The sequence below is a fragment of the Salmo trutta genome, chromosome 7 (assembly GCF_901001165.1).
Source record: "Salmo trutta chromosome 7, fSalTru1.1, whole genome shotgun sequence".
Classification (NCBI taxonomy): Eukaryota; Metazoa; Chordata; class Actinopteri; order Salmoniformes; family Salmonidae; genus Salmo; species Salmo trutta.
Genome location: NC_042963.1, coordinates 33,771,319 through 33,789,910, shown reverse-complemented (window position 1 = coordinate 33,789,910; position 18,592 = coordinate 33,771,319). Strand labels below are relative to the sequence as shown.

Below are 18,592 nucleotides of genomic sequence, written 5' to 3'. Positions count from 1 at the left end.
TCTCTTTCTCTCTCTACCACACTCTGTCCATTTCCCTGCCTCTTCCTTCCTCTTCCTCTCTTTAACCCTCTCTCTCCTTGCTCTCTATTTCTCTCTTCCACTACCCCCTGCCCTAGGCTAGGAGGCCGAACCAGACAGACTGCTCTTTGTGAGGGGGAGAAAGGCTGCTCGGGGGGCTAACCCCTGGATTGTTTAGAGGGCCTAGTTCCTCACTCCATCTTAAATACAAACACAAATACACACAGGGCTCTTGGGACACAAGGGACACAAGAAAATGCACACAAAGCTCACTATTCACAGCATACTGCACACACACACAACAACGTAGGAGACAGTGTTTACAGCTACCACTTTTCTTTCCAGTATGGGTCCACTGGGTGACTCACTCTCTCTTCCGCATTATTTTAAGTGCATCTTATGAAGGCTTCATGAAGCATTCATATAGGCTCCATGAGCACTACATAAAATATGCAGCGGAACACTGTATCCTGGAAACACTTATTTTGTATTAAAACAAAACCGCTATTCATTAAATACGAATACAGAACTTGTTTTTGCCTGGATTCCGCGACACGGTTAGCTTTAACAGCTAGGACCACTATTTCTTGTCCCGGAATCCCACTTAACAGACAGGTTGAAGCCTGCTTGACAGAGACGCTAAGCTGCTAGCCATCAAGCGAACGAAGTTAGTACCAGATGAGTTTTGCAATGGGGCCCTCTTTGTCTGGAGAAATTAATGAACGGTTCCAGGGCTGTATCTACTACGCTTTGTTCTGGAACAAACCGGATCACTCAGCGTTCCAATGTGGCAATTGTTTGCTTGCGGTGAGGTGGCTTCCTTAATCACGCAGGTCACCAGCCTATGTAAGAAACTGGGGAAAACTCAAGAGTGGAATGTTTACATTTTCTACGCTGGTGGCTGGATGCCGTTTTCGCTTACATTTACATTTTAGTCATTTAGCAGACATTCTTATCCAGAGCAACTTACAGTAATGAATGCATACATTTCATACATTTTTATTTTTTTTCCTCTGTGCTGGCCCCCCGTGGGAATCGAACCCACAACCCTGGCATTGCAAACACCATGCTCTACCAACTGAGCTACAGGGAAGGCTTGTCGTTATCTGACTGGCCGGTGTTGCCTGGAGCTCCCCTATCTGATAGCAGAGTCAAAGGATGTCACGTGATTATTGCAGCTCAATGTGTAACTTCTGTTGACAATTTCGATACCTTTTGGAAACAAAACACGTTTTATAAGGAGCATGGGATCCACCCAAATCATTTGGGATTTTGGATCCTTTCACAGCACTATAAGGCTGCATTGAGACAATGACTTAACAATGACTAAAGCCCAGCTCAACTCATCCCTACCATTGTGACACAGAGTTGTTATAGTGCTTCAGCAATTGTACATTACAGCAGGGGTGTCAGTAGGCACAATATAAGTAACCTAATGTATGTCCCTCTAACTGTCCTGAATGTCTCTGCTGATCCTACAGATATTGTATGCAGCAATCATGTGCCTATGAACCAGATTTATGCTGTTAGCACTCAGGCGGTGTGCCCTAGAAGCAAGTCCACTGTGTGCAGCTCAAACTGCACTAACATACATAACATGAGCATATCTACTTCTGCTAAGCTTCCCAGTAAAGCAATGAAAACAAGTAAGCATCCCTGAAGAAAAGTGCTAAAAATAGCCCATGTTAACATATGTAGCTTAAGAAACAAGGTTCCTGAAATCAATCATTTGCTAGTAACAGATGACATTCATATTCTGACTCTGAAACTCACTTAGATAATACCTTTGATGATACAATGGTAGCAATACAAGGTTATAACATTTACATAAAATATAGAAATGCCAATGGTGGAGGTGTTGCTGTTTATATTCAGAGCCACAATACTGTTGAAATAATATGGCCCATTCTTGTGGGAAGCTGCTATAGACCAAGTGCTAACAGTCAGTATCTGGATAACATGTGTGAAATGCTTGATAATGTATGTGATATCAACAGAGAGTTATATTTTCTGGTTGATTTAAATATTGACTGGCTTTTATCAAGCTGCCCACTCAAGAAACTGTAACCAGTGCCTGCAACCTGGTTCAGGTTATCAGTCAACCTAACAGGGTAGTTACAAACAGCACAGGAATTAAATAATCAACATGTATTGATCACATCTTTACTAATGTTGCAGAAATTTGCTTTAAAGCAGTATCCAGATCCATTGGATGTAGTGATCACAATATAATAGCCATATCTAGGAAAACCAAAGTTCCAAAGGCTGGGCCTAATATAGTGTGTAAGAGGTCATACAAGAAGTTTTGTAGTGATTCATATGTTGTTGATGTAAATAATATTTGTTGGTCTGTGGTGTGCAATGAGGAGCAAACAGACACTGCACTTGACACATTTATGGAATTGTTTATCCCAGTTACTAATAAGCATGCACCCATTAAGAACATGACTGTAAAAATTGTTAAATCCCTGTGGATTGATGAAAAACTAAATGGTTGAGAGGGAAGAGGCAAAAGGAATAACAAATAAGTCTGGCAAACGTACTGCAAATTGAGAAAACGTGACTAAACTGAATAAAAAGAAGAAGAAACTACAGTATGAAACAAATATAAATGACATAAAGAATGATCGTAAAAAGCTTTGGAGCACCTTAAATTACACTTTGGGAAAAAAGGCAAACTCAGCTCCATCATTCATTGAATCAGATGGCTCATTCATAAAAAGATTGTGGGGGCTGTTTAGTTAGACTTCAGTGCAGCTTTTGACATTATCGATCATAGCGAGCTCCCGAGTGGCTTTGCGGTCTAAGGCACTGCATCTCAGTGCTTGAGGTGTCACTACAGGAACCGTGGTTCGAATCCAGGCTGTATCACAACAGGCCGTGATTGGGAGTCCAATAGGGTGGCGCACAATTGGCCCAGTGTTGTCCGGGTTTGGCCGGTGTAGGCCGTCATTGTAAATAAGAATGTGTTCTTAAATTACTTACCTAGTTAAATAAAGGTTAAAAAAAAATCACAAAACCAACTGATATTGCCAACTACTTTAATGATTTTTCACTGGCAAGATTAGCAAATTTATGGATGACATGCCAGCAACAAACACTGACACTACCATTCAAAAGTTTGGGGTCACTTAGAAATGTCCATGTTTTTGAAAGAAAAACACATTTTTTTGTCCATTAAAATAACATCAAATTGACCATAAATACAGTGTAGACATTGTTAATGTTGTAAATGACTATTGTAGCTGGAAACGGCTGATTTTTTATGGAATATCTACATAGGCGTACAGAGGTCCATTATCAGCAACCATCACTCCTGTGTTCCAATGGCACGTTGTGTTAGATAATCCAAGTTTATCATTTTAAAAGGCTAATTGATCATTAGAAAACCCTTTTGCAATTATCTCCAACACAACATGCCATTGGAACACAGGAGTGATGGTTGCTGATAATGGGCCTCTGTACGCCTATGTAGATATTCCATAAACAAATCAGCCGTTTCCAGCTACAATAGTCATTTACAACATTAACAATGTCTACACTGTATTTCTGATCAATTTGATGTTATTTTAATGGACAGAAAATGTGCTTTTCTTTCAAAAGCAAGGGAATTTCTAAGTGACCCCAAACTTTTGAACGGTAGCGTATATCTGACCAAATTATGTCATTTTAATTCCGAATTCCGTAAGGTGAGTGTGGAAATGTATTGTAATGTTTTTAAAAAATGGTATAAACTGCCTTAATTTTGCTGGACCCCAGCAAAAATGTAGCTGCCTTGGCAGCAGCTAATGGGGATCCAGAATAAATACGAATACAAAATACATAAATGGGTCACAAATCATCTATAAACGTATTTGATTCTTTATAAAGGATCAATAAATGTGAACAACTAAATGGATGGTTATGTCACACAGTTCTGCCACATTATGAATCTTTATTGAGCATGATATACAGTTATAGATTATTTGTGAAGCATCTATGCAGTGCTTTATAAAGCCTTCATAAGATGCACTTCAAATAAAGCGGGACCGTTTCTTCTTACCTGGTGCCCTTCTCCTATCCAGAGAATGTTGCTGGTCTTGCTGTGAGTTGGGGCGATGGTGACTACAGGAGGGGTGGAGGGAAGGCTGTCTACCCCACTTGAGGTCTGGAGTGGCCCTGACAACCCCCTCTTAGGAGTGGTGACTGAATTACTGAGACAGGTAGCTGGAGAGGAGACTGAAGACTCACTACTGGGAGAAGAACCTAGGGGAGAGAGGGATGGATGGATGGATGGATGGATAGATAGAACAAGAGAGCGCACGAGAGAGAAAGAGAGAGATGGGGGAGGAGGAATAGCAAGGCAGAAAGGCCATCAGAAAGCCATTACTGTAAAAATGAGACATAACACTAATCAACACACACGCATACACACAAAAGCAGCTAATGGGGCTCATCCGAGAGGAATGGGGATGGAGCGAGATGGCAGGGGAGAGTGATGCCTGAAAAACAAATGTAAGAGATGAGTGAAAGAGAGTGGGATAGTATAAGGGAGAGAGTATAAGGAGAGAGTATAAGGAGAGAGTGTGAGATACAGTGAGAAGCAGTGAGAGAGAAGGAAAGAGAGGGAGAGAGGGAGGGAGAGTGTAATTGTGGGTAATTACCTCCATTAGGAGCTAACACACAAACACACACCTACACATGCACACACACACACACAAACACACAATAGCAGCACGGTTGGACATGAATCTGATGTCAGATCGATGTAAAGGGAAGAGGAGAAGAGTGAGGGGGTAGGAGGGAGGAGACTGTAGATGATATATGGATTTTGGGTGTGAATAGAATAGATGTTATTGATTTCCTGAGGTAAGAGGAGAGAGGCGGGGTCACAGTGCTCACCTCTGGGATCTTCAGCCTGTTTGGCCAATTGACGGAGGGCGGCAGCGAATCCAGAGTGAGCAGACTGAGCAGCCGCACTCCCATTGGCTAGCGGGGTGAGAGGGCTGACCGTGGCCGTGGTGCGAGTTGGCGTGGAGATCATTCCTAATGACCGCAACATAGACTAACGGCTCGTACCTGGAGAGATAGAGAGGGTGGAAGGGTGGACAAAAAGTGAAACGAGGGACAGGAGGGTAGTGAAAGAAAGGAAAGGGAGAAGAATATTTATTCTCTATCATAATACAACAATGTGTGTGTAGGAAAGAGAAAGCGAGGGAGCTACTGAGAGGATGTGTGTGTGTGTGTGTGTGTGTGTGTGTGTGTGTGTGTGTGTGTGTGTGTTAGCTCTGAGAGGGGGAAAGAGCAGACACTGAGGTCAAGTATCAGGTCAGAGGTCGGGTTAGTCTGTCAGAGCCGTGACACACACACACACACACACACACACACACACACACACACACACACACACACACACACACACACACACACACACACACACACACACACACACAAAGGCACGCACAATCCTAACATAATTTGTGTTCCCCCACTGCCCTGCCAGTGACCCACATACAGCTATATACTGCCCCACCCCCACCTAGGCACACACACACACACACACACACACACACAGCAAAGGCTCTGATCCTTACAGCTGCCTGTTTGTTGAGACATCGTCATATCCTCTCTCTCCTCTCTCTCTCTTCCTCCTGTGCCCTCTTCTATCTCTCCCTCTATCTCACTCCTATCGCCCTCCTTTACACTCCTCTCTCTCCTCTCTCCTCTCTCCCTCTTCCTCCTGTGCCCTCTTCTATCTCTCCCTCTCTCACTCCTATCGCCCTCCTTTACACTCCTCTCTCTCCTCTCTCCTCTCTCCCTCTCTCTCTCTTCCTCCTGTACCCTCTTCTATCTCTCCCTCTATCTCACTCCTATCGCCCTCCTTTACACTCCTCTCTCTCACCTCGCCCTCTGTTTATCTCTGTTTCACTCACACGCTTATTTAGCAAAAAAAACATGCACACTCTCTAACACACATATTTCCCTTCCATGTTCTCTTTGGCTCATTTATCTTTTCTCTCTCTCTCTCTCTCTCTCTCTCTCTCTCAGTGTGTCTCTTTTTCTCTCATACAAACACATACACACTGATACACATGCTCACCACACACACACCATGCACACATGCACACAAACACATGCACATATACAAACTGACATACAACAAACAAACACACTCACCGGCTGGCTCCGTGTTCTTCCTGCTTGCATTATCTTTTCTCTCTCCCTCACGCTCTCTTTCCCTTTCACACTCGCTCTCTCCTCTTCACGTTCCCTCTCTCTCTCTCTCATTTCTTCTCTCTCGCCCCACTCTCTCTTGTTCTTTCACTCTCTCTCTCTATGTTGTTCTCTCTCTCCTCCAGGAACAGCCCTCTCAGTTGTGCAGCTGCTACACTGTCACGTGATTCCCTCATTCTGTCCCCCTCCCTTCTCTTTCTCCCTCTCCTCTCTCTCCCTTTCTATCTCCATACCCCTCCTACTCTCGCTTTCTCTCCCCCTTTCTCCTACTCCCCTTCCTGTCTACCCCCTCCCTCTCATACCTCCACTCCCCTCTTCTCCCTCTCTCCTCCCCTCTCATTCTTACCCCCTCCTAAGTATGAGGAGGAACAGGAGGAGGAGGATGGAGGGAGGAGAGGTAAACTTTATCCATCACTCTGTCTCCACCCATCAGCCCTAACTGATGCAGGGGCCCTGACAGTGACCTATCACCCCTGAGTCTATGCGTGGCCAGGGGGACAGAGGCTGACGAGGGACGGTGAAGTGTTTAGAGTGGACAACATGACAGCCCAGCACTTTAGACACATACGGTATAAACAAAAAACAACTCAGCCCTCTGTCTCTCACACATACACACTGTGTGGCAGGGGACCTGCTCTGCCCTCTCAGCTCATAAAGGCTGGAGGGTGTGTGTGTATTTCTGTATTTGTGTTTGTGTGTATGCGCGTGTGTGTGCGCGTGTGTGTGTACGTGTCTGTGTGTGAATGTGTGTATGTGTGTGTGTCATTAGGATTGGAGAACAAGCAATTACAGTGTATGTGTGTGTTATTTCCTGCTCTGTCATTACACCACGGAAGAGAATGGAACACACACACACAAACACACAGCGTAAACACATCTCCCTCCTCCGTAAACACTCTCCTCCTCTGTAAACACATCTCCCTCCTCCGTAAACACTCTCCTCCTCTGTAAACACATCTCCCTCCTCCGTAAACACATCTCCCTCCTCCGTAAACACTCTCCTCCTCTGTAAACACATCTCCCTCCTCCGTAAACACATCTCCCTCCTCCGTAAACACTCTCCTCCTCTGTAAACACATCTCCCTCCTCCGTAAACACATCTCCCTCCTCCGTAAACACTCTCCTCCTCTGTAAACACATCTCCCTCCTCCGTAAACACATCTCCCTCCTCCGTAAACACTCTCACTCCTCCGTAAACACATCTCCCTCCTCCGTAAACACATCTCCCTCCTCTGTAAACACATCTCCCTCCTCCGTAAACACATCTCCCTCCTCCGTAAACACTCTCCTCCTCTGTAAGCACATCTCCCTCCTCCGTAAACACATCTCCCTCCTCCGTAAACACTCTCACTCCTCTGTAAACACATCTCCCTCCTCCGTAAACACATCTCCCTCCTCTGTAAACACATCTCCCTCCTCTGTAAACACATCTCCCTCCTCCGTAAACACATCTCCCTCCTCCGTAAACACATCTCCCTCCTCTGTAAACACATCTCCCTCCTCCGTAAACACATCTCCCTCTTCTGTAAACACATCTCCCTCTTCTGTAAACACATCTCCCTCCTCCGTAAACACATCTCCCTCCTCCGTTAACACATCTCCCTCCTCCGTAAACACATCTCCCTCCTCTGTAAACACATCTCCCTCCTCTGTAAACACATCTCCCTCTTCTGTAAACACATCTCCCTCTTCTGTAAACACATCTCCCTCTTCTGTAAACACATATCCCTCCTCCCTCCATGTCAGTGTTATACAGTAGCTGGCAGAGTATTTTATGTTCCACTGACTCAGAGAGTAGATTCTGAGCCAAACACGTTTACAACCCTTGTAAACATGTCTATAACATAATTCAGTACAATGTGTGCGTGTGTGTGCATGGGGAATTTTAATATGTTGAGTTAACAGCCTCATAATCACATAACATAATGATGGCAGTTACACTGACATCTTAAGCACACACACGCAGGCACGCAAACGCACATGTACGCAAATGCACACACACACACACACACTACCTGCTGACTCAGTTTTTGTGTATCATTTATCACACAACATATGGCCCTAATCATCTAATCTCCAGGGACAACACTGCCAGCTAGCATCTTCAACGCTGAACAGCTGAGGAAATGTAAGGTTTAGTACATCTACAGTAGCATGTTAGCAAAAACTATATACTAGTAGATAACTAAACATAGAGTGCGTACATAAACAAATATATTTATGTTTTATTGTCACATATACCAGATACTGTAGGTGCAATGAAATGTGTTGTTTTACAAGGTCAAATAAAAGCATGAGCTGGCGCACACCCAGAGAAAATGATTTATTGTAGAGGTGCTGAATAACGGTGAATAAACTGGAAGCTATAAAAACAAAGAGAGTCGCACACTCTGTGTATAAACTCCCAGTCATTTATTAGGTAAACCATCAATGTTTCGGCATTACTGTGCTTTCTTCATTGTCAGCCATAGTAGTACGGCGTCTCTGGAGCAAATTAGGGTCAAAGACACATCAACAGGTTTTTCACCCCGTCAGCTGAGGTATTCAAACCAGCGACCTAGTTCAAATACTCTATGGCTCAGTTGGTAGAGCATAGTGCTGCAATGCCAGGGTTGTGGGTTTGATTCCCATGGGGGACCAGTAAAGGGAAAATGTATGTATTCACTACTGAAAGTACTAAAATGTAAGTGGTAGACTACCTGCCACCCTCTATTTAAACCCCCCACCGATATGTGCACTGTTAAAATGAAGTGTTTTGTAACAGAAAAACTAGTGGCAACTGAGCTGCTACCAACGCAAAGGAGACTAAACCTTATCTTTGCTGGAGTATCGAAACACATAATCCTGAGATGTTCTGAAACATGACATGGTGTGTTGTAACACCACTTAATCAAGTGTTGTGCAACATCTTGCCAGGGACTGGGAGCCCTACCAGAAAAGGTTCAAAACACTATTTTGGTGTTTCAAATCCTGTCTTGTGCAGAATTAGATTACTTCTTCTGGTGTATTTTCATTGATTTATGTATCTGACCATTTGCCATTTTAACCCATTTTGGCAGGCAGAGTAAAGGTTTTACAGCAGCATTAAAAGTTAGAAATGTGGCCATGGGTCGTCTACATCATTGATGATAATTTTGCCTATCATTTTGTCTGACGGTTCGATATCCTTTCAACATGATCCATTATACCTCATGGCACAACAAACTGATTAATACTATTAGAAAGAAGTATTATTTTCTTTCTTCAAACATGCAACTTTGTGTAAAACAATCATAAAGTTTTTAAATGTTGAATTACCCACAATCCTCTAAAAACAGAGCCATGTGACAAGATGGAGATTAAAATACTTCTAATTAGTTCAATCACTCAATGTTCTCTATTTTTGGTTATCCTCACATAAAATATATGTACATTTAGAGAAACATATTAAGTTGGATTTATTCAACAACCAAGAATTCACAAAATGGGACAAACACCACATTGAGACTGCATGCAGAATTATGCAAAAATATCCTCTGTGTACAACGTAAAACACCAAATAATGCATGCAGAGCAGAATTCGGTTGATACCCGCTAATTAACAAAATTGAGAAAAGAGACATTAAATTCTACAACCACCTAAAAGGAAGCAATTCACAAACCTTCCATAACAAAGCCTTTCACCTACAGAGAGATGAACCTGCAGATTTTAGAGAAACAACAAATGTTGGTACATATAAGTGTTTTGTATCGACTGAAAGCTTAAATTCTTGTTAATATAACTGCACTGTGCAAATTACAGTAGCTATTACTGCAAAAAAATGCCATGCTATTGTTTGAGGAGAGCTCCTAACAACAAAACACTTTATTCACGACGATAGGTTTGATAAATTCACCTCTGAAGGTGAAATATGTACTTACATTCTGAAATCTTGCTCTGATTTATAATCCAAAGGTTCCCAGAGATAACATGAAGTGTCGTTTTGTTAGATAAAATCCTTTTTGATATCCTAAAAAGGTCCATATAGCATGCACGATCGATTTTGTATTTCCACTCATTCAATTTGCAAAGAAAGGAATCTGTGAAAATCTCACCCTAAACGTTGTTTCAACCGGTCAAATCACGTTTGTATCTATTACACAGAGATCCTAGAACGTAACCAGACTTCACTATATCATTAGGGGTGTAGTATATCCTATAGGACACCATATTTGGTCAGAGAGCGATGCCTTCATGGCACGACAATGACGCGGCCGGTCTTCATTTGATCGACTGTATCTTTGTCAAATAAGCACCAATCGGGGTCAAACAAAGCTAGCTAGATAGCCAATTTCCGGTTACAGAAGTAACCGGAAACCCTGTGTCTGTCGCAAAATGTAGGTGCTAACCTTTTGCGACAGCATGCCTTTTCCTTTTGGACAAAAATTATAAGAATATTCAGAGTTATGAAATTATGAAAACTGGTTGTTTTGCAAATGTTGAACTTATAATATGGCTGCTAATACTGGAAAAGCTAAATCAAAGTCCGAGTATACAGATTTGATGATATTCTTGCAGAAAAATGGAACATGAATGCAAAGGTCTCCTTCACAATTTGCCCAAATGTACCTGGGTGACTTCACACTAAATGTCATGGAGAACTGCTAAAGCTAACTCTCTCTCCTCTGCTCTCATCCTTCTAGACCTATCTGCTGCCTTTGATACTGTGAACCATCAGATCCTCCTCTCCACCCTCTCCGAGCTGGGCATCTCCGGCGCGGCCCACGCTTGGATTGCGTCCTACCTGACAGGTCGCTCCTACCAGGTGGCGTGGCGAGAATCTGTCTCCGCACCACGTGCTCTCACCACTGGTGTCCCCCAGGGCTCTGTTCTAGGCCCTCTCCTATTCTCACTATACACCAAGTCACTTGGCTCTGTCATATCCTCACATGGTCTCTCCTATCATTGCTACGCAGACGACACACAATTAATCTTCTCCTTTCCCCCTTCTGATAACCAGGTGGCGAATCGCATCTCTGCATGTCTGGCAGACATATCAGTGTGGATGACGGATCACCACCTCAAGCTGAACCTCGGCAAGACGGAGCTGCTCTTCCTCCCGGGGAAGGACTGCCCGTTCCATGATCTCACCATCACGGTTGACAACTCCCTTGTGTCCTCCTCCCAGAGTGCTAAGAACCTTGGCGTGACCCTGGACAACACCCTGTCGTTCTCCACTAACATCAAGGCGGTGACCCGATCCTGTAGGTTCATGCTCTACAACATTCGCAGAGTACGACCCTGCCTCACACAGGAAGCGGCGCAGGTCCTAGTCCAGGCACTTGTCATCTCCCGTCTGGATTACTGCAACTCGCTGTTGGCTGGGCTCCCTGCCTGTGCCATTAAACCCCTACAACTCATCCAGAACGCCGCAGCCCGTCTGGTGTTCAACCTTCCCAAGTTCTCTCACGTCACCCCGCTCCTCCGCTCTCTCCACTGGCTTCCAGTTGAAGCTCGCATCCGCTACAAGTCCATGGTGCTTGCCTACGGAGCTGTGAGGGGAACGGCACCTCCGTACCTTCAGGCTCTGATCAGGCCCTACACCCAAACAAGGGCACTGCGTTCATCCACCTCTGGCCTGCTCGCCTCCCTACCTCTGAGGAAGCACAGTTCCCGCTCAGCCCAGTCAAAACTGTTCGCTGCTCTGGCACCCCAATGGTGGAACAAGCTCCCTCACGACGCCAGGACAGCGGAGTCAATCACCACCTTCCGGAGACACCTGAAACCCCACCTCTTTAAGGAATACCTGGGATAGGATAAAGTAATCCTTCTAACCCCCCCCCCCTAAAAGATTTAGATGCACTATTGTAAAGTGGTTGTTCCACTGGATATCATTCAAGGTGAATGCACCAATTTGTAAGTCGCTCTGGATAAGAGCGTCTGCTAAATGACTTAAATGTAAATGTAAATGTAGAACGCTCATAAGTTATCCGTCTGAAACTTTGCACATACACTGCTGCCATCTTGTGGACACCATCGGAATTACAACCAGCGTGATGGCTATAACAGTGACCTTTCTCTTGCATTTCAAAGATGGTGGTAGAAAAAGACTGGTTGTTTTTTTCTTTGTATTTTCTTCTACTAGATCTATTGTGATATATTTTCCTACATTCAATTCACATTTCCACAAATTTCAATGTGTTTCCTTTCAAATGGTACCAAGAATACGCATATCCTTGCTTCAGGGCCTGAGCTACAGGCAGTTAGATTTGGTATGTCATTTTAGGCTAGGATTTTACTGGATGAAAACACAGCAAGAAAACACATAGGCCAATATGTAATAGTCGTCTATTTTATTGCAGTATTGGTGGTTGGTTCAACAACTACTTGTTTTACTAGAGGAAAAAAAACTGATAACGCATAACCCATATTTAATATTCATGCAGTGACTGAACAACAACTGCATTCCCACCCCCACCTCTAAAGGCATAGTATCATGGCAGGTCACCTGTCAGGTCAGTCAGTCACTAATTGCTGCATATGTGCTCAATAGTGCTTGAGCATGTGATACTCCTCAAAGCATGGTGAAATACATAGAGGAGTATCACAAGCTAAACACATGTATTTTGTCAACTTCCTCTGCTTACTTCTCCTGGTGCCAGACAGGCAGACTTTGCAGTGCCTCCGTGTGCGACTACCTTGAGCAGCAGTTTGAGGGACTTTGCAGGGAAAATACCGTGCAGTGAGGCGTAGGGGATTGTCCGCAGCAGGACGACCCCCAGTGGATGGGCGCTAAGGGGTGTGGTGCTCCTGTACTTCATCCACTGTTGGTCTGCCTCCATCACCACCAGCATCTTCAAAGGGACCTGGGACTTCGTCAGTGGACAAGGAGTCCTCAGATTCAGGGTTCTCAATGGCTACAAGGTTGGGGGGCAGCTCCTCACTGTCAGAATCTGATCCCCGACTTTCATACTCAGAAATCTCCAGAAGTTCCACATTTGTGAGTTGTCTCCTTTTGAAAGACATTGCTAATGCTACTGCTTAGCTCACTAGCTACATACATAAACAACAACACTGAATGGCTCAGAGTGGGAGTGAGAGGTTACATGATTGACTGGCGGCACACACCACTTGTATCAATAAATCACTATCAGAAAATGTTTTGTGTGGTAATTATTTATATATTTACTGTTTATTCACATGTTTTCAATTACCGGTGACAAATCATGCGTTCCGATTCTTGCATAGATTTTAATGGGCACATATTATGTGTGTAAAATACTTTTTTGAAGGTTGTACTGATTATGATGAGCTAAGCTAATTCCAGCTGTGTGTAGCCATGTTTGTTGACATACAATGCATTCTGGGTTTCACATAATCGTCTGTTGGACCAAATATGTTATAACAAAATGAGGTGAGTAAGGGTTCACTCATTTTTTGAGGACTTCCGGAAATGAATGGTGGGATGTGAACGATGGTAGACAACACCCCCCCTTGAACATGCATACTATAAACAGACCAAACTCATCTTGTCTCCTCTTATTATCTTTGGTTTCTGTGAGGGAAAAAAGCATGGCAGCGTGCAGAAACTACCCATCGTCGGATTACTTTCGATTTCTAGAGAGTGTTTTACTCTATTATTACCCATGATGTGATTAATTAGAAATAGTAATTTGCTAATTCATATTGTAGTTTGTCAGCAAGAGTTATACAAATATGACCACTTGTGTTACTTCAATCTTTCCTCAGTTAGCGCTAGGACAAATGTAGCCTACATTTTTCCGGTTTGGATGATTGTGTTGCTGTAGATACTTCTGTGAATGTCTGAACACTGCATCCAAAAATAAACTGCTCACTTTCTGGACAAAACTTTGTAACGACTGTGTTTGTGTAAATAGTTTCTGAAAAAAGTGTGGCACGCTCAAACGCTGACTGTTGTGTCAATCGGATCTGGAAGTTCTAAATTAGCGTTCTACTCACACCGGTTTGAGCCTACGCTGCAGGGACCACTGTAGAATGATCACACCCCTGTGTTGGTACGTGTGAAAAGGTTAACTATTTGCACATTGTTACAACACTGTATATAGACATAATATGACATTTGAAATGTCTATTATTTTTTTACTTCTGTGAGTGTAATGTTTACTGTAAATTTTTTATTGTTTATTTCACTTTTGTTTATTATCTACTTCACTTGCTTTGTTTCCCATGTCAATAAAGCCCTTAAATTGAAATTGAATTGAGAGCGAGAGAGCGGGGCAAAAAGAAAGTGAGGGAGGGGAGAATAGAAAGCTAGTAAAACATGACCCACAAGGGACCTGGATATCTGGCCAATCATCAGATCAGGAGGCTGTGTCCTAATAGTTTTGAATCGCATCCTTTCCTCATCCTCTCTCCCTGACAAGTTTTGAACACTGATCTGACAGGACTAGATAGGTTAAATCTATACTGATGGATATAGCAGCAGGTAGCCTGATAAGAGTGTTGGGCCAATAACCAAAAGTTTGCTGGTTTGAATCCCTGAACCGACTAGGTGAAAAATCTTTTCATGTGCCCTTGAGCAATTAACCCAGATGAACCATAAACCAGGAAAGAAGAGAGCAACGAAGGGTGAGGGGAAGTTGTAGAAGTGTGATATGACTCTGGTTCTGTTCCTGGAGTCTTCCATTGAGGAAAGATAACAGATTAAAACCTTTCTATGGGCAGTTTGTCAGCAATCTCACTGTTTCTCTCATGGTCTCCAGGATAGGGAGAGTTCTTATGAAACGGTGCTATATTCTCTCTCTCTCATTCTCTGAGTATGTATGTATGTTGTGTTTGCTCAGGAGGTTGTGGTCTAGCCAGAGTGGTTAGCCACCTGGTATAACTCAGCCTTAGGGCCTAGGACTGACTGTCTGTATCTCAGCAGTCTATAGTGGAATCATCCTCATCTTGTCTCCACACACAAACCGCTCCCCACAGACAGGTGTTTAATACAGAGAGTACTAAAAGGTACAGGAAGCGAGTCTGGTACTGTATTCGATTTGAATAAAGAGCTATAAAGCATAACTAGAACAATGTATTAGATGGTATGCTTATAATCTGTTTATAAACCATTATTAGTTAACTTGTTTACCATTTGTAAATTGTTTGTAAATCAATCATTATCATACCAAATCAAAGTGCAAAAGTAAGGATTCAAATAGAATAGGCCTATACAGTTTTGTAAATTGAAGTGAAAGGTAAAGGACCAGTGTAGTGTGCCAGTTTACACGCAAAAGTTAGCATTTATAAAAAATGTACTTGATGTGACAATGTGTTCACCTCCTTGCAAAAAATGTAGGCCATGGGCACACACATCTGCTAGTGGTTGAAGTATTGTATTGCAAGCTGGCACGGAAGGATTTTGTGCAAATGGGGGATATGATGAAAAGATTATTCATCAAAAAGCTAAAAATAGGAAAACATATTAACAAGAATGCAACCATTTACCATTAGTGAGAAGAGTGAAAATCTGTGTTTGATTTTTAGAATCTAAAATAATTAGACATGGGATTCTTATAATTGGACATAGGAATCGTTTTCCTATTTATACAATTTTCATAACCATTGCAGAATATATTCCTCAACTCTTGTGGCCATGATTACCACAACAAATTATAATGTGCATCTAATTAATTGGACCTAGTATCCTAGTAAATAGATAGGCTATATCTATTTGAAATGTGTAATATCATAGGTATCAGGATTTATAATACCAACAAGATCTCATAGTCTCATGTCAGAATTAGACGTTCATCCATGTTCCTCAAACATAAAATGTTGATGTTGTTCCAAACGTCAAGGTTAAGTTTAGGCATTAACTCCGAAATCTTAAGGTTAGGCATTAACTTTGAATGGTTAAGGTAAGGGTTAAGGTTTGGGATAGGCTTAAAACAAAAATCTCAAAAACAATATTCTATCCTGGATTCTAACATGCAACCTTTGTCCCCAGATGCAGATGCCTACACCCCTCCGCCATCCCTGTCCACAATGCCCTAGCAAAACCGAAACTTACTTGAAGGTAACAGCGCCCAATGTTGCCCCTAGTGGCCAGTTTCCACATCATCGCCCCGATTTCCTCAGACATGGATGGACATCGAATACTGATTTGTATCACGGGTGACCTGGCTGATAATACCAGTATACAGTTGAATTTAACAGCTGATCTGTAACCCTGAAGTAGGCCCAGAGATGGAAAAAGTACTCAATTGTCATACTTGAGTAAAAGTAAAGATACCTTAATATAAAATGACTCAAGTAAAAGTAACCTAGTAAAATACTACTTGAGTCTAAAAGTTTTTAAATGTACTTAAGTACAGTGGTGGAAAAAGTACTCAAAGTAAAAATAAATGGTATACATCAAATTCCTTATACTTAGCAAACCAGACAGCACAATTTCCTTTTTTATTACTTTTTTTGACAGACAGGGGCAACTCCAACACTCAGACATCATTTACAAAGGAAGTATTTATGTTTAGTGAGTACACCAGATCAGAGGCAGTAGGGATGACCAGGGACATTCTCTTGATAAGTGTATGAATGTGACCTTTTTCCTGTACTGCTAAGCATTCAATATGTAACTAGTACTTTTGGGTGTCAGGGAAAATGTATGGAGTAAAAAGTACATAATTTTCATTAGGAATGTAGTGAAGTAAAAGTAGTCCAAAATATGAATAGTAAAGTAAAATACAGATACGCCAAAAAACTACTTAAGTTGCACTTTAAAGTATTTTACTTAATAAGTACTTTACACCACTGAGTAGGCCTATGTATCATGTTTCAAGTTTGTATTGTCACCTGCACAAGTACAGTGAAATGCCTTTGTTGCTTGCTCTTTCACAACAATGCAGTAATGAATATCAGTAGTACTATTTAAAAAAGTAAAGTTTAACAAAAACACAAAATAAATAGAACTGTAACTACTGTTAATACTGTAATTGTATTGTTTGGAGTAGCCAGCCCTAAAAATGTTCTGAATTCGTGGGTAGTCCATCCTACTTAGGTTGTGGGAAAAGTCGATATAAAACGTTCTTGAATTCAAACTTTCTGCTGATAGGCCCATTTCAATTTGCCATTGTTTTCTCGTTCAGAAACGGACAGTCCTTTTCCAGATACAGCATGCACTCCTGCTAAAGATTAAAACATTCTGCCAGCACAGTAAATAGACTGGTAGTTTATGTAAAATATTTGACAGAATGGGTAGGCTACCGTATTGCTGTGCGATAGGAGCAATACGTCATTATATTTATAAATGAAATATTGTCTACTAGTGAAATTTGACATTACAGTATTAAGATGTAGACGGAAAGGGTGAACCTCTGTTCTACCGTTAAACTGCGCTTCGGATCAAATGAATAGAGAAAAATACTTGAACTAGTTCATCTATTTACTACTGTGAAGTGGGTCTAATTATTAAGTGAGAGATGGGACGAATGGTAGCCTATCCTCACTTGTAGGCCTATAGGCTATTTCTCCAGTATGAAACAATCACAGACGGAAAAGGTGAGGAATTTATTCTGCGATGATCATGAAAATTAAATAAATAATAGGAAATAGATTCTTATTTCAAATAATTTTTGAATGCAAAGATAAAATAATTCGATTTTTGCTGTTCTCAGTAATGGCAAATTATTGCCTCTTGGTATTATATGTATCTACCTTTTTGTTAGGAATAAGAGTGTCATCATATATCCCCCATTTGCACAAGGCTATGCTACTTTTACGCAACGTTCATAAATGAGGCCCCAGAGCCTTAACAGAAGAGGACAGAATTGTTGTTGGTTTAGTGTAGGCTACTCTACCCCCTACTGAACAGCTGCTCTTGTAGCTCAGCAGCACATGGCACACCGTTGTGTGTGTTTGTGTTTGTGTGCGTGCATGCGCGTCTGTGAACTCCACCTGCGGGCTGTGTAGGTCTACACACAACGCAACGTGATCCGCTATATGAGGCCAGTGGCATTAACTCAGATAAACAAAGTGGTGCTGTTAAGGTCCCGTCTATCTACAGACGAACTCATGTAACATATAACCTGATGCGTAGCAACTACTCTTCATGGAGCAATGACTTTCCAAGCACACAGTTAAACGACTTGCTTGGCCCTCTGGCTAAGGACTAGTTTGTCAGTCACTGAACTTCCACAGCAAACATTTACACACAAGCTATTATAGACAATAGGTTAGTCTAGACTTCAATTCTATAATATAATCATACACGGGTATTAAATGAATCATATAAAACACACAAGAAGAGCGGAGATTGAGAGAGAGCCATCCCCTCACTACAGACAAAGCACACAGCGGTAATCTGGTCTACATGAAGAGCAGAGATGAAGACCGCCGAGGCATCATCAACATCTTTCCCTCTATCTGATTTAATGAACT

The 18,592-nt window shown here is 42.2% G+C and overlaps 1 protein-coding gene across 3 annotated transcripts in view; it reads right to left on the bottom strand.

Annotated features, from left to right (window-relative positions):
* The window catches only part of LOC115197280 (genetic suppressor element 1), a 36,642-nt gene that overhangs the window by 17,827 nt on the left and 223 nt on the right, over window positions 1–18,592 (bottom strand). For 2 of the 3 annotated variants that reach the window (XM_029758662.1, XM_029758660.1), the window contains exons 2-3: window positions 4,900–5,076; window positions 4,061–4,263 (exon numbers count right to left, since the gene is read on the bottom strand). In XM_029758662.1, the coding sequence (XP_029614522.1) occupies window positions 4,061–4,263; window positions 4,900–5,059 (363 nt within the window). In that variant the 5' untranslated portion in view covers window positions 5,060–5,076. Of the gene's footprint in view, window positions 1–4,060; window positions 4,264–4,899; window positions 5,077–6,174; window positions 6,213–18,592 lie in introns of those variants that run through there. The other variant, XM_029758661.1, reaches the window with a different exon arrangement.